General features: G+C 39.6%; 1 protein-coding gene across 1 annotated transcript in view; it reads left to right on the plus strand.

Moving 5' to 3' along the window:
- The window catches only part of LOC115056863 (pleckstrin homology domain-containing family A member 5), a 97,613-nt gene that overhangs the window by 49,013 nt on the left and 31,992 nt on the right, over nt 1-16,608 (plus strand). Inside the window, exon 11 of the mRNA XM_029523629.1 lies at nt 16,396-16,479. Within this exon, the coding sequence (XP_029379489.1) occupies nt 16,396-16,479 (84 nt within the window). The remainder of the gene's footprint in view (nt 1-16,395; nt 16,480-16,608) is intronic.

Consider the following 16,608-nt stretch of genomic DNA (forward strand, 5'->3'; position numbering starts at 1 on the left):
CTGTATGTCTTTAGTGAAAACAAACACCATTCACTCCACACAGCTCTTTCCTTCTTATTTCCATCACGGATAATTGTCTGAAGTCAAACACTCACATATAGATGAACTTCCTCTCTCTGTCTCTCTATCTCTGTCTCATGAAGTTTCTTGGTCTGTCACTCTCATGACTGACCCACTTCTGTTGGTCATCTTTTCTGTAATGAGTTTGACCAATGTCTGAGGGAGACACTGAGGCCCCGTCTCAATGGTCAAATGAGCAGCTATATTTGCCTGGGGACTAGAGGAACTAGAGCTTAACAGATCCTGTATTGCATTTCATTACTTTGTCAGCTAGAGCCTGCTATTCTCTCAAGTTCTCTGTCACTTTGGAATAAAACTCTTATTCCATATTTTTGTGGTTGTGGTTTTTACTGCAACTCCAGTGTGCCCATATATTTGCCTGTTAAAATTCTGGATGGTAGATGGATCAATAATGCCCTTCGATCATGGCACTATTTGTTTGTGACTACGGTTGATGAGATTAGATTTTCTCCTATATTGAGGCCACACTCCCCACTGTCACACATTTACTGTCAGACATACACACACTCACTGCAAGGAAACTTTCCATGACATTACTGGTTTTATCAGAAGTAGGCCAAAGCTGGAGCCTGGCCCCGTGGCAGGTCTACTGAGCATGCTCAGCACTGTTTAAGGTTAGGTTGTGAATCAGGACTCTGTTTTAAGATATTTTTCTATATTTCTCTCACTCTGTCAGAGCCCCAGCTCTATCAGTTAGACATAGAGACCCCACAGTATTTAAAACAAGTCATTGGGTGTTTTTCTTTTAAGATTACAATAATGATACATTTATTGTTTATGTTTTCCATCCTTTAGAGTATTTGATGATTATTGATCATTTCTGTGTGGGCTTCCTCCCACTGTCCAAAGACATCATGTTTGGGTTAATTGGTGACTATAAATTGTCCGTAGGTCTGAGTGTGAGTGTAAGTGATTGTGGGATTAGCTCCACCACCCCCCACAACTCAGAAATGGATAAGCAGTTGAAGATGAATGAATGAATGAATGAATGCTGTCCTTGAACTTGAACAGATCTTTAGCAAAGGAAATGATTAGGGAAAATGGGTCTTTAGAGCCAGTAAGTTGTTTTCTTGACTGTGATGAGTGGAAATGTGATCTGGACTCATTCACTTACACAAAATGAAGTTATGTGTTAAGTGATTGTTTGGAAAGGGAGTTAGTATTCTTTTTTGGATGGATATATAACTAATCTTTTATTAAATGCATACATACACTGCCTCAAGTCTGGATAAGATTTGTTTCAGTTTGATTTGACTGTATATCATAGATGTTTGCACAGCAATCAAGTGCATCTTAGAACTTCTTTATAATCAATCTGAAGCTAAAATTTAATCTCTGAATGGAAATGAGCGGCTAGGATGAGCTATGATGCATGCTGTCCGTCACCTCTCACGTGCCATGTTTTGCAGTTACAGAGGCTCCATATGTATATGCATGGAGTAGTTGTTATTGAATGCATCAGATCAGCACCATGGCCTATATTAGCTACTCTCTACAGGCTTATTGCACCAAAAGAAAAGACTCAATACATTAATTAGGCTTACAAATAACTCTTTATCTGCATCTCTTTATGTGTCCATTGTGAAAAATGAAAGTGTAACTTGAATGAGAGCACATGTAAGGGCTTGTGTACCACAACCTGGTATTTTGTGGCTTAAGATGATACCACTGTCAGTAAGGTGTGATCACTTATCATCCATTCAATAACATTAATATTTGCATTTGTTAAGAGCGTAATTTACATGAATGTGCCACAGAGGGGTCTTCAGCTAAAGTGCTGAAATTTACAATCCTTTTATGTGCTTATTACAGTCTTATTTATTTTTCTTAAACTTATCAAACTCTTTATATGTACTCTTACTGAAGAAAGTAACAACTGTAGTTTTCTCATAGATCCATGAGAGACATATTAGATGCAGCTAAAACTAATAACAGAAACACCTGACTGGATAATGCAGTGCATTTTAATAGCACTACATACTATGGCCTCAAAAATTATTGTAAAATTTGATCAACTCTCTCTTTGACAGTCTTTAACATTATAGCCTTACTGGAAGTAGAATTTATTGCAGGACAATTGTGAGACTGTAGTTGCTTTAGGTAGATTACATTAATAAGCTGCTGAGTAAAAGTGCAGTATGTTCAATCCATATTTGACCTAGTTTATGAAATTCCTTTCACAGGAACACTGCCTGTTGGTTCTTTCACATTACTGTGCAACCACGGAATATCATTGAATTATGTAAACTATCAAATAAAGTCTCAGTTCTCTCCTGACATGCTTGTGCTTTCTTGTTCAGGGAGTTGGCTAAATGTTGTTGAAGTGCCAATAGCTAATTCTTATCTGACTGTCTATCAACGCTGAGTATGTGCTCTCTACATTCATTTCAAAATCATTCCAGATTTATTCATTTCTGTTCACCCACTGATATCTGCAGGAGAAATAGATAGAAACACTTTGAATACTGTCATACACAATTAAGAACATCTCCTCTGTTATTCTGAAAATGCAAAATGCAAAAATATACATGCCCTGTGCTGACATGATCAGATTTCAAGAACCTTTTTAATTTTGTATCATCATTCTGCAAACCTGAATACCCGCAGATGTGCCCACCCAAAGATTTTACTGTTTGCCTTGCAAATTTGAACAATAAATTATTCATAAGTAAATGCTTACCTCTGTGTGCTAAACAAAGTTGACAGGGTGATGTTGCACAGTGGGCAGTAGGGCTGGATAATATGGCCAACATTTATATCACAATATATTTCTGAGTTTCAGCTGATACGATCTAAATCTGATATCATTAGGAACATTATAAACATCACAGAAAAACTGCTAACAATGCCCACAACAGATGTCTACCCACAAACTTTTGCCAAGTTAGCTGAGTTTGCCAAGTAAATCAATGTTCACCTTTTATTTGTATTCAGTCTTCATATACGCACAAGAAAAACAACATCAATTTCAAACATACAAAACCTCTGCTTTGTTAATGTTAATAACTTTAAACTAACTTAAACTACAAAATACATTATCTTATTCTTGTGAACAGATCAGGAAAAAGTGCTTCAGCCACGATAATAAGAAAAATGGTCAGAGTAGTAGAGCAGCACACTAAAAGTTTATCCAATCTTTGATAGCCAAATCCCTTCCATACCACTGAATTACTCTCTTCTCTGTCATTAACTTCTTCCTCTGCTTTGTTATGACTTGTGAAGGCTTGTTAAGGCACATTTGTACTTGGATCAGAGGTAAACATTTAGCAGCTAAAACTTGTTTTTCAAAGCTGTTTAGAAATCATATTACCATAATTTAAACATTTTCTATCTCAATATATATTAATATTGAAGTATTGTATATCACTAGATGCCAGTTATGCAAACTGAGATGTAAAGTATATATATATATATATATATATATATATATATATATATATATATATCAATATTGTGTGTATATGTGTATATATATATATATATATATATGTATATATACATATGTATTTCCCCCTTGCTGATATATTGGCTTTAAAGCAGTAAAAACAATTCCAGCCTGGTCAGTAAGTGGTCATAAATTGTATTGCAGTGGGTTGGACTGACTGAGAACTGTCAATGCTGCCAAGGCTCACAAAGCAGCCTGGGGAGTGAAGCGAGTCTGTCCAACTCCTCTATTGTCATGCTGACCTTTTGCAATGTCACTCACCACAACTATTGCGCTGGGAAAATCTCTGGCTTCACTGATCTGCAGGCTTAATTTTCCTCCCACTCTTAATTTGCTTCATCATTGTTGCGACTCAAGCATCTTCTTTTAATCCCAGGATTGCACATTGCCTTTCCTCCTACGAGAATATCTGCCCTTGTATGAGACACACTATTGATTTTCAATGTGTCATTAGCACAGTGAATTTCAGCGGCTCATGTAATTATGGTCATTGGGGTGTTGTAATTCTTGAGGGGATTTGGCTCCTATAAACTTCCTGGCAGCCTTGGGGAGCTGGAGTTTGACTTCCTCATTGACTGGTCCATTTTGTTAGCCTCTGCAAAATATGCCTAATTTCTTTTGATCTTTTGTAATTAGTCTGTTCTTCAGTGTGCAAGTATAAAAATATTTTTCATTCATTATCTCTTAGGCCTGTAGGTCTGTGTGAGTGTGAGAGGTTGTTGGTCTCTGTCGATCTCTGTGTGTTGGCTCTGTGATGGACTGGTGACCCGTCCAGGGTGTACGGAGGAGCATTGGCTGGGATTCTGTCACTTTTAACAAAACATTTGAATCATCTGGTCTGACATCTTCGTTCAATGGACAGTCTCAGTGTTTCAGTGCGAGTGTTTCTCGATGACCATCAGTCATGTCTTAAATGGAGAGATTGAAATTAGTTGTGATTTCTCTCCTTTGTTTGTGGTTCTGGCTTGTGGGAATCACCTCCTGCATCTCTTTGCCCATTTTTGGGTCAGCAAGGATTTATGTCGACTCCAAAGATGGAAAAGGTAGAATTACCCACTCTGAGCTTCAAATTTGCATTTTAGAAACCTATAGATGACATCACTGAGGATAGGTAAATCATTATATATTGCCTATTGTATGAGCAGGACCTCGCTCTTTGTTTTTGTGTCGCTGTATGTAACCGCTCAGGAACTCAGGGGTCTATTGTTGTTTTTCTGCTCCATTTGACACACACAGCTAATTAATGGAGCAGTACAACCCCCCTCCCTCATACACTCACACACCAAGGCACCAATAGGGTGGCGATTTCAGCCCATTTTCTCATTGGTTCCCTGAAGACAAGCTGGAAATGGTACTATTTATGCATGCAGTCTTCCTTCACTATCACTCAGTTGGAACAGAGGCTCCTGTGGAGCGTTTGGCAAATGCTTGGATTCTGGCTGTCTTCTTCCACGTCTACCTTAGGCAACCGTTGCTTGCAGCAAGCATACCTGCTGCTGACCTGCACCTCAGTGACAAAGGAGAGAGTGTGGGAGTGTAGGTAGAAGGATAAAGAAGCACAGATGAGATCGAGTGGGCAGGTAGAAAAGGATCTTCACAGAGTGGATAAACATGTGAACACTTACCGATTCCCTCTCCCATTCTGTCTCTCTGCGACTCTGTGTGGGCAGTTAATGAGTCTGAAAGCTTCTCCTCAGCATCCGTCAGCCGAGAACAGGATGAGGCCTCTAGTGCAAGCAGGAAAGAAACACTCTGTTGACCACTGATAATTGGTACGGTGTATCGGAGGAGGGTTTTTAAAGGTACGGCTTTATCCATTGAGTACCCTATAGCTCACAATGCTTTGTGAAATACTGCTTGTTACAATGGATTATTAAATTTACAAGATTATGCAGTCTAAGATATAAACACTTAATACAAATAACACAATACTGAATACAAGCCTTTCAACTGGAACCAGTACATTAGTGCCATGTGTAATGTTAAGCAAGTACAGATACAAACTGGCCTGAACTGAGTCACCACCTGTCTAATATAGCCCAAACAAAAATCAAACCTTATATGTTTTCAAATGTAGCATAGTGTAGCACAGGATTACTCTCAGTTACACAGGTGTTGCTATTGTTTATTGCCTTTGTACCTGCCTCCTCACATAGCACATCATTATTTTACAAGGCTTTCTACTTAGACAACTAGACAGGAGTGCTGGAGCCAAACGCTCTTCTTGCTTGCCATAAAGCCTAATGGTGTGCAGCCATAAAATAGGGAGTAGTTAACTTTTGGTTTGAGATGAAACAGTTTGAAACAGGGGGGTATGACCTTGGAAGGATCATACCCCCCTGTTTCAAACTCCCGCTGAATGCCTGATGAATGCTGCAAGGACTCCTTTGAATTTCTGACTATTAAAACAAGAACTTTATGAAAAGGAAACTACAACATATTACCTGAAGCTGCGATCAGAACAAATCTGCTCAGGATTGATTCTAGTCTACCCATTTGACATTTTGAGCCACAGGGCATCAAAATGTAAAACTATTTCAATTTCTATTACAGACCCACCTTGAAGATGTTTTTTTAGGCTAATTCAGAGAGGCATGGTGGCTGTGGTGGTGACATTTACTTTTGAATCGTCGAAGGTATTCCCCAAGACTGAAAAGAAAATACATTACAGAGAGAATATGTTTAGAAAACTCAGCTCAGGGTGTTGTAAGAATCAAACATGTGAGTTGATATCTGTAACCATCCTGTTTTTTTTAATTTGAGGGACTTGACACAGGACAGAATCTTCTTCAGAGCAGTAAACTGCTATTTGATTTGAACACTGACAGCATACATTGATTCACTGATCCTGAACAAAAAACACACTCTTCTGTGGAAACACAGCACATACACAGATGGCTGAACAGCTTGCGTTGACTTTCCCCTCAGACACCTTTTTTTGTGGCCGTTGGAGCATGAGGCCCTTATTCGACACAGATTCATCTTTTATGGATTGGGTCACTAAATATCATATCATATATCCTCCAGATAATCATTATCCCCACTGCTTTCTCTTGGAGCATGGTGTCCATTCTGGGCCACAGGTGGTAGCCATATCCCCCTACGCCAAGCTCCGGGATGGGAGGCCCTCCCTAGAGAAACAGGGATAGCTGAAGGACTGAATGTATCAGTGCCAACGCCCCTCCCTCCACCTATCTGTATAAGGAAGCACAATGCATTATTTATGTACTAAAGCTGGTCAAGGTATTTCACATGTTACTGTTTGAGTGAAAGCCTACAATGTCTCTTCGCTGTGTTTTCAAGCCAATAAAGACATTTAACATTTGCGTTTTAAAACTCAGTGACTTTGACACATACAATGAACTCTTAAGAAAAGCTGAAGTAATAGCAATAGTGGGCAAATGGGGGAGAAATGGAGCCATTAAGTGTGTATTGACTGTCTATGGGTGTCTTCCTGCACCATTGACTGCACCCAGCAGGTTGATGAGTGGAGGAGCTGTTTGTCTTCTAGGTTGGAGCTGAGGTCATTGTCCTGGCTTTCATGTCTTCAATAGCTGCAGGCTCCCTGCTGAACCTACTTGATATTCAGTTCTTTCTCTCACTTCATCCTATTGAATCTAACAAGCTTCAGCTAGATAGCACAGCTCCAGTAACCAGGGTGGGCAATAAAGGAAGCCAGACTGGAGACATAGCTTCACAATAACTTGATACGAGTGGCCACAATGTTTTGCAGCGCATTTTCCACAACCTTATCAGGATTGTCCAAAAATCTTTGATGATGACCCTTTTAAAGCCCTGTGTTGCTATAGTTGACTTTCCAACATGCCCCTTTGTCAGGACTTGCTGGAGAATGAGCTGAAGGCGGTGCAGCTACTCACATTCATCTAAGGCATTAATGCCATGAATAACATAGCTTGCTGAGGAAATAAAGCTCAAATTAATTTATGTATGAATTATTTGGCTTGTCTGGACACGATCCCAAAATAAACAACAGGGGGATGGAATATTTTGAAATCTGGGATATGGTGCAACTCCAGTTCCTTCGTGTGGTTGTGTTATTTACTGTAGTACATGTCTACTGTGGCTGTTGCCATACTTTTTCATGCAATTTCATGCTTTGGCCATGTGTGATTATTTGTAAAATGTACTTTGTGTGACAAAGGGTATCTACACATCTATTATCTATTATTGTACACAGGCACAAATACAAACAGTTTTACAGTTCACAGCTGCTGTAGAGTTCCAGGTCATGCACTAATCTATTAGTTAAGTGATAAAAAGATTAATTAAATATATAAATAAATAAAATCTTTGATTGTTTTATCCATCAATTTCTGCTGCTGAACTGGATCACATCAACACCGTTGCTTATATTATTGTTACTTTCAAATAGGATGCACCAAATGTTCTTTATAAATAAATAACCCAAAGCTGCATGCTCCCTGTTGGGTTTTCATCCGTTCCACTTCATCGATGGAGGTGGGACAAGTTCTGAAGGACGTGTTTCAGAGGGGTCTTTACTGCTGAGGGACCTTTAGGGGACTCCGGTACCGGTACCTCACCACACCGTGGCTGCCCATCGGCCCGTTCGTGTGCCCCCTGTGCGATTGTGTTGGGAGGGAGTAATGAAGTGACCACCTCGCTCTACATCCGGACAGTGACATCATCGGCTCTCCGGTTTCACGGTGTCTCCACTACAGGCGCACGCGGCGCAGCAGTCGGCGCCAGCCTCTCCGGTTAGTGAGCAGCAGCAGCAGCAGCAGCAGCGGACCGGGAGCGCACTTCACAACAAACCCCTCTGTAAAGTCCAGACTAACTCTGGCCTCGTCTCATCTCGCCTGCATACCAGGATAAAACGGCTACGTGATTTTCCTGCTGGATGTGACCGGGAGGACGTTCCTAGGAGATTTTCGTCGTAAGTAGAGAAGCTGCAGAACGACATGCTCTCCCCGCCTCGGTATTTGTTGTGTTCGCGGTGTTTCACGGTGCACACGGTGGTGTTGATGCTTACACAAAGCTATTTGCGCGCAGTCCCCAGTCAGCAGCGGCTCTTGCCAGGCTCCCAGTCAGCGTTTTGTTCCTCACATGGCTTTATTCAAACTGCGTCTTTTCCGCTGGACACCCCCAGATCCTGATCCTGATCCATAGGAGTCCACCTCACAGCTGTTGGGAGAATCCGTGAATTTCCAGTTCATATAGTTTGGTATAAATGACATTTTACTTCTGTTCTCTTTTCTGTAATATCTTCTCCTGTTAGCTTTAGTTATTTTCTTCGTCATAGAGTAAATCGTGAATGGATTGTATGAGAAGCGTCTCACACTCACTGCCTGCACTGCTATAAGGAAACTGCAACTTAATGCATATAATATGTTATTGTAATATATGTTGGCTTCCATATTTTCTCACATTCTGTGGGTTCGTTCAGCAGAACCATAGGACTTTATGTCGGCTGGATATAGTAGGATGCAAAGCCCCAGAGGAAAAAAATGACTCTTTCAGTTTCTGCTTTGTCTGGTGATTTGTGCATTTTTGTGGACAGTGGTAGCATTGATGGGTATCTATTGTTGCTGAGCTTGACAGCTTGTCCTGTTAGTTTGAATAGTCATAAAAGCATTTCAGTTTTCCTGAAGTGTTGGCCATCACCTCAATGTAAAACTGTTCAAGACCCACAGTTTCCCCCATGATTGCTTTACAATATTATGCATTGGATGATATTTCTCCTCCCAATGTTGATTGTGGATGACCTCTAAAGGGTTTTGTCTGTGTACCACATTCAGAGAGGCTATAATTATAGTGTTGACCACTGTCTCTCCTGTGGTGACCCACGCTATGTCTCTCTTTAATAACCCATTCAACTTCAGCGTCTCAGAAATGTGAGGTTTATTGTCATTGCATTTTGATCATGTGGTTTATGCTAGACTCTCTGGAAACACTAAGGATGCAGTGGAACCTGTTTCTCATGATCCTGTAGGATGTTATTTAAGGCATGATGCTTATAGTTTTACTTTGTTTACCTCTGGTGTGTGGCCTTAGGCCATGCAGACACATTGTCTATAAAGCAAGCCAAGCACTATTTTTGTATTAGGATGTAAAAAGGAGGCAACCGTGAAGGCTGTTTTGACCTACCATGTTTATCTGATTGATCAAATAACAAGTGCATGTAAGTGTACAGAACATTTTATTGAGCTAGTCTAACTAAAATCACACATTAAACATCATACAGAGAGTAAAACGTGGTTTCCAATGACATTTGTCAAACCCACAGAGAGACAAGGAATGGCTATGGTCTAGTGCTTGTGCACTTTAGCTATGAGCTCAATCAGCAACCATTGTCTTTAGCACTCTTTTAGTGTGTTTTATTTAGACCTGGAAACATTACTGCTTAGAATCAGAAATAGTTTTATTGCCAGGTATGAGTAAACATACTAGGAATTTAACTCCAGTGTTTCACATTTGGACAAGGGGAAGACAGAAAGAAAAATAAAAAAGGAAATATATATAAATGTATATACATATATACATCGAAATTAGAAATATTTGAAGTGGGATATGGTACAATAGTTCAAATTTTGCAGCAGTATCTCCTTTCCCAGTGTTTTCCAAATGAGTTGATTTGTGGGGCTGGGTCTCTGGGTGGAGTGCTCAGTTATCCAATGCTGGAGTCCATTGCAAAACATCAATCATTGTATTCACATGCTAACATCTGCTGAGAAAGTTTTCTCTCATGCAGTTTTAGCTGGATTGAGTCAGTGTAAGAAATAGTCAATTAAGGATTTTCAATGGGAAAAACCAATTTTACATTGCCTTTAAACATACATTTTTTAAACAAGAAGCTTTAATATCATATAAGGATTAGCAGTAAAGGAAATAAACACATGCATTTTTATTGACTGCTGGATCAGTTGCAGCAGTCATTGAGCAGAAGACATTGGGGAGTAGGAGGAGGGCGGGGCTGCGTTTAATTTCAGGCTTGCAGTAATGAGAAATAAACCAGCAAAAACCACAGAGAACAGTGCTCCACATGTTCAACCACACATTATCATATGCAGGCCTACCAGTTGCATCACATATTTGTGTTTCAATTGAGCTATGGTCAAAATGAAAATGAGAAGCGGCTCTCCAATAAATGTGTTATTAACTACATTATACAGTGTGTGACGAAAGCATGTGCATGTGCATTTTAAAAATAAACACTTCTTGGCTTTTATTCCAGTATGTGGTAAAATGAGGAATCAACTCCTGAAAGCAATATACTACTTCCCACTTTTTACAACTGTTTTAGAGTAGAGAACTCAAGGTAATGCTTTCAATTACCTTTTTACATAACTTTACAAAATGCTTACATTTCTTGTTTTGTCTTCTTTTTATTTGCTGCACCACCCCATTTTCTAATTTTTCTGTTTCTTTAAGTATTTGACCTTGATTTGATGTGTCTGAGTACTATTTTGGTTGCTACTCTTTCGCTCTTTGTCCTACAGATGATCCATGAAGCTTTGCAGTATGGATGCGATTCCCACCTCACATTAAAGAAGTGAAAACATATTTGTCAAGCAGCACTTGATACAGCGTGCTGAAGAGACTGATTTGATACACGGACTAAAGCTGAACGTGAAAGCTATATTGAATGGATCCCTGCTGATGTCTTTTATGAAGACTGAAATTGAATGGTGGATGGTCAACATGGAGATTTTACAAGCTGAAATTAAAGATGACTACTACAATGTTGTAAAGTTTGTTATATTTTCACAAACAGACATATAAGTAGTCCCTTCATTTGTCACATGTTGCCCTCTGGTCAGGAGGATAGGTTAAAGCTCGATTTGTATGACTGGGATACAATGCAGTTTTCTCCATAAATGCAGTTATCTTCTCTCATTCGGTGTTTAATTTTTCCTCGAAAAGGACCAAAGCTTTAAAATCTTTTTGAATAGCCTGCTCAGCTGTGTCACCTTGACACACTTTGGTCTATGTCACAGCTGCTTTGAGGGAGCTGCTAATTGAATTGTTTGTGGGGGGAAAAAAAAAATCTGATTTATTGCACAAAAGAGCAGCTGGTTTCTGTGTTTAAAAAAAAAAGGTCTAAGGTGAAAGCTTGATGCAACCAGCTCAACCTAAGGGCTGTTTTCTGTAGTGATGTACTTGGGTGCAGTTTTATAACATTTCCTTAAAGAGGTTTACCACAATTAGTCAGGAATGGCACAGTGATCCAGATATTGCTGTTTTGTGATGACACATTACTTCATGTTGCTGCACTGCATTTTATCTTGCCTCTGTGTGACGGCAAAGCCCCTGTTTTGTCTTTTTGGTCTTTTCTCCTGCTGCCCCCCGCATGCCCTCTCACAAACCGCCTATTCTGCTTATGCAGCTCTGCTATTGTGATGGGGCTCTTCATACCTCCAGCCAATGTCCATGTGGTATTGAGGTGTTCCACTCCAGCCAATCTCAGTCTATGCTAGTTAAAAGCACTCACCTGATAAAATGAAAGCATTAATCAGTATCCTCCTTGCCTTGTCTGACTTTGTTCCTTCCTGTGTAATAGGATTGGATTTATGAGCCTTAACAGGATGAATAATTACCACTGAAAGGCTCTGTTTCTTGATTTAGAGTTAGATTTGTTTAAGGAACCAAGAAGCTTTACTTCTGGAATCTGGTAGTCTCAGCCTGCAGGTTTTCCTACGAAGAGCTGGCATTTAGAAATTATCCAGTGAACAGTGGTTTTACTAAATAAGCCACATTTCTACATTTAATCAACAATTGAGATTAAGTCTGTTGCATGTACGCTTAATGGCTTCATCAAGGGAATTGATGTCATGAATAGTCATGTGTAATTGCAGAATTAATAAGGCTTGTTGGGCAAATGGAGCTTGAGCTGTATGTGCTGGTATGAATTTACAGTACTGCCAGTGTAAGGGTTTGATCCCACCGGGTGACATGTGCAAATGTTCTAACTTTTGCCACTGTGGGGAGCTCCCATTAATCATCCTGCATATGTAGTATATGTCGCAAAAGAACAATTGTGCTATTGTTTTGAACTGCTCCTTTACTTCTTGACAATAAGATGTGCAGTCAGAAGAGGCCTTGAAGCAGTTTGAAAGGCATTCAGCTAACAGAGAGGTTGAAGTGGTTTTTGAGTTCAGATTTTTTGACAGTGATGTAGGGAATCAAAACTCTCAGAAATGTTTGTTTTTAAGGAGCTTCAGACTTGAATAAACATTGAAGATAATTTCTCATGAAAAGTAATCACGAAATTAAACGGCTGTTTTTGGCCCCACAGATGAAACGAGTGAGGTGGAATGCTGCACAAAATGCTTTCCCCAACCTCACCTCTCAAAAATGTATCAAGTTCAAATCTGGATTCCAGATTTGTTTTGAATTTTGAATTGAAAAGTTATACAAAAGAGCCTCCAGTAAGGCCCCCAAACCTTTGTGTTAAACTCATCTTTCACCTTCCCTCTAAGGTAAAGATCCTTTCTGGAGATGCTCATTTGTTTTAGTTTAAGCTAGAGTGGAAAACTAATGGAGTCCCACCCAGCACAATAAAAGTTAAGCCTGTGGAGTGTTGACCCCCAGATCTTAAGCTCTTCATTACTGCAGCTCACTGCTAATTACTGTGGACAGGATAGTCCAGAGCCCAGAAACCTGCCCAACTCTCCTCACTTCAGGGTGGACAGCTCTGGGTGCCATTCCAAGGCCCCCACCTCCAAACATTTGAGGCCAAGGGGCAAGGGACCTCTGGGTACGCCTTTTATATAGCCACTCCATAAAGCAAGCGGAAATCCTGAGCGTCCATGAAGAACACAGAATGTTTTTACTCTCCACTGAAGCAAAAATGACACCATATGCTCCCTTTACTGTACTGCCCCATGGTTTAATGCCTTCTTGATCTTGACTAAAGTGACCACAGACCACATCATTTAGAGCATGTGTGACCATTTTAAAGGGTGCTGTGCGCTAAAATGAGTTGGCAGAGGCATTTTGAAAACATATTTGCTCAAAGTGTGATTTAATTAGTAACTGGTAGCTGTGTAGCATCAAGTGATTTTGATGCAAGCATGGCTGTTTTCATCAAACTTGATTGCATTGTTATCGGTGGATACTTATGTTGTGTAAGACAAGTCAATCAAACCACATATGATATTAATAACTGTTTGGCAATATTATCCTGTCATGTTTGCAATCAGTGTCTGACACCATACGGAGACATTAAATGTGATTTTAAATGATATCCATATCTGCAATGTGGTATTCCCAGTGTCACACTGTCTCTCCTGTATAGTTTGAATACTTGAGCAGAATATCTTTAAAAGCAGTAAAATAAAACAAGAAAGGACCACTGATTGTTGGAGGCTTCTATTCTTGGTATTCTAAGATATATTTTTCAGCTAGTGAGAAATCTGTATTGCTGTTACTCATTCTACCTGTTCTTGTACTACACATGATCACAGCCAACATGCCATTTCATGCCTGTTTATGCTTCACCAAGGTTTAAGACCCTACTGTCCTTCTTGAGCACATGGAGCATGTTGAGCTTTTCTTGTTATGTGTGTGTTTTTGCTCTGCTGTCATGCTGTCTGCTGTCTAGTCTGAAGTTACCATGGCCAATATTTTAGCAAATATCTGCCCCAACATGACTTACATCAGTAGAGACAGAACAACATGGGGAACACATTGGATCCCTCTTTACTGTAGACATAGCAGAGGTCAGTAAAGCTACTGTTCCCTGCCATGTCATCTTGGTTTGATCTCCTTAACCACGTGAAAAATGTCTTAGTTTTTCCTAGCTAGCTGTAGTAAATCTTGTAAGTAACTTGTTTACTCTGTCCGCTTTTAACATTGTTTTTGCCATATTTCATTTGGCAAGTGGTGTATAGTCATTTTTCCAGTGTACAATCATTTCGAGGCATTGGCATTGGCACTTCACCACATGGACTGCCCAACCAAAACAATAAGGGAAGGAAATGAAAATTGCATAGAGCTGCAGACTGTTAACATGAACAACCTCTTCATATTACACAGTTTTATGTAGGCGCGTTAAAGCAAAACATCTTTAAAGATGTAATCACCACCATGGTGACTTTTGAACTCTGCAAAATAACGAAAATAACGTACCTCTCAGATTTAAAGATACACTGTTTTCCTGTGATGTGGCAAGCACCATTAATGGGGAAAATACACTTACATATCACAACCTTTTAGCCATGATGTCCAAAGTCCCACATGAAAGCAAAATGACATCTTTTACGCTATCTTTTAAACCATAATTAGCAAGGAAGTCAAAGTGATCGAAGATATAAGATTTTCAAAATGCCATTGATTTGAACTGGCTTTTCACTGGTTCTTATTATTAATATAACACCATCCTTTCATCACACAACTGTACACATAAATAACTGTCTCTCCTCTCTCTGGTAAAGCAAACCCATGTGCAGAGGAGTTTAATCATGTGATGGGACAGCTAAGGAAAATGGTGCCATTGGTCTGTCCCAAGACCGCACAGAATTCTCTGCTGCCAACAGTGCCTCCAGTAATTATAGACGAGAGCTGTGGAGACAGTTGCTCTCCAGCCTAAACTGAAACTAAACCCCCTATTTCATACTTGGTATTTGCTCTTTTCGGTACGAGTACCCCATATTTAAAAACTGTTATTTTTGGACTGGAGCTTAACTCCATTCTGTTTATAGTACAGCATGACTGAATTGAAATATAGAATAAGCGTCCAGCACCTAAAGGCAGGAGCAGTTATGAAGACTATTGTTGACATTGCAACTTTTCCCATTGCTCATATTCTCTAATGTCTTGTTTAATTCCTGCAGCTGTCAATATACTTGCCATTAACAAACTCTTTATAGCGACTGTACTTCCCATTGCTATTACTCACTGACAGTATGATAAAACTGTCATTGATTTTCTGTATTTTAATTGTAGGCTATTCCTATGAAGTTGATGGCCTTGATGTTCATCTTGAATTCATGAATCAGTCTGGCAGTCACTATTCCAATAGCACTGCTGAAACATTTAAGATTTACTCGCAATGGTGAAAAACAGTGAAGCTTGCAATTCTCACTGGGGAAGTTTGCTGAGCCATCCACCCTGAAACAAATTCACATCACACACCAAACTGAGCAGGCTCTGCTTTACTGGAAAGCAGTTCTTGTTTTCAACATTGCAGTCCTTGGGTTTCCCCTTGACAAGGCTTTGTGGTCTGTGTCCATTAGTTGGTGAGTGCAGGATGTCACAGCAGCTTGACAGAACTTGCGGACTTTTGTCATGATTGGTTAAAGTTGAAGTTTGGCGGACACTAATTTAGTTATGAAGTGCACCTTCTTCCTCTGGTACATGTTTTCAAGTTATTGTAAAACTTTAAATTGTGATATTATTGTTGATAAAGATATATTCTGCTATTGGCATTTACCTATTTCTAACAAGGCATCTTTGTGCTTCTCTTCAGGGCCCATAATTAATATTTTCATTTTTTTCCATAAACATCTGCTACCTGATTATACCTGAGTTATGGTACGTCCTAAATGGTTGTTCTTGGGCTAAACCAAAGAATGTGTAGTTGTACGTGTTTTTACAGTTTTCACAACATGAATTGTTCATTCATTGGATAAACTCCTCTATTTACACAGATTTGTACTGTGTCCACTGTGTGTCATTTTGACCATGTTGATACTAATTTGTTATCAGCTACTCTCATATCAAAGTTCTTTGAAAGCTTGTTTTGGTTTTGCAGCATATGCAGAAACCTCTTCTAAACATAGAATGAGTATTACTTGTATTACTACAATGGGATTATTTTTGCAGATATGTGTATTGTGTTCTGACATCTTTTTTTTTTTCTTTTTTCCCCCAATCCTTACTCTCAATAGTCACAATGAGCGAAAGGTGACCTGCAAGCATCCTGTCTCAGGCTTACCCTCACAAGACAACTGCATCTTTGTCGTCAATGAACAGTAAGTCTCTTGTGTATAGTTTTAGAATGCCACTTGGTAGCATTTTTGAACACTACAGTATGCTGTAGATTGCACAATCCTTTGCCTTGCCATTCTCTATATGTGGTTTTGCCCTTTCAGTTCAACCCC

This window comes from Echeneis naucrates, chromosome 16, assembly GCF_900963305.1.
Source record: "Echeneis naucrates chromosome 16, fEcheNa1.1, whole genome shotgun sequence".
In the NCBI taxonomy this organism is placed as follows: Eukaryota; Metazoa; Chordata; class Actinopteri; order Carangiformes; family Echeneidae; genus Echeneis; species Echeneis naucrates.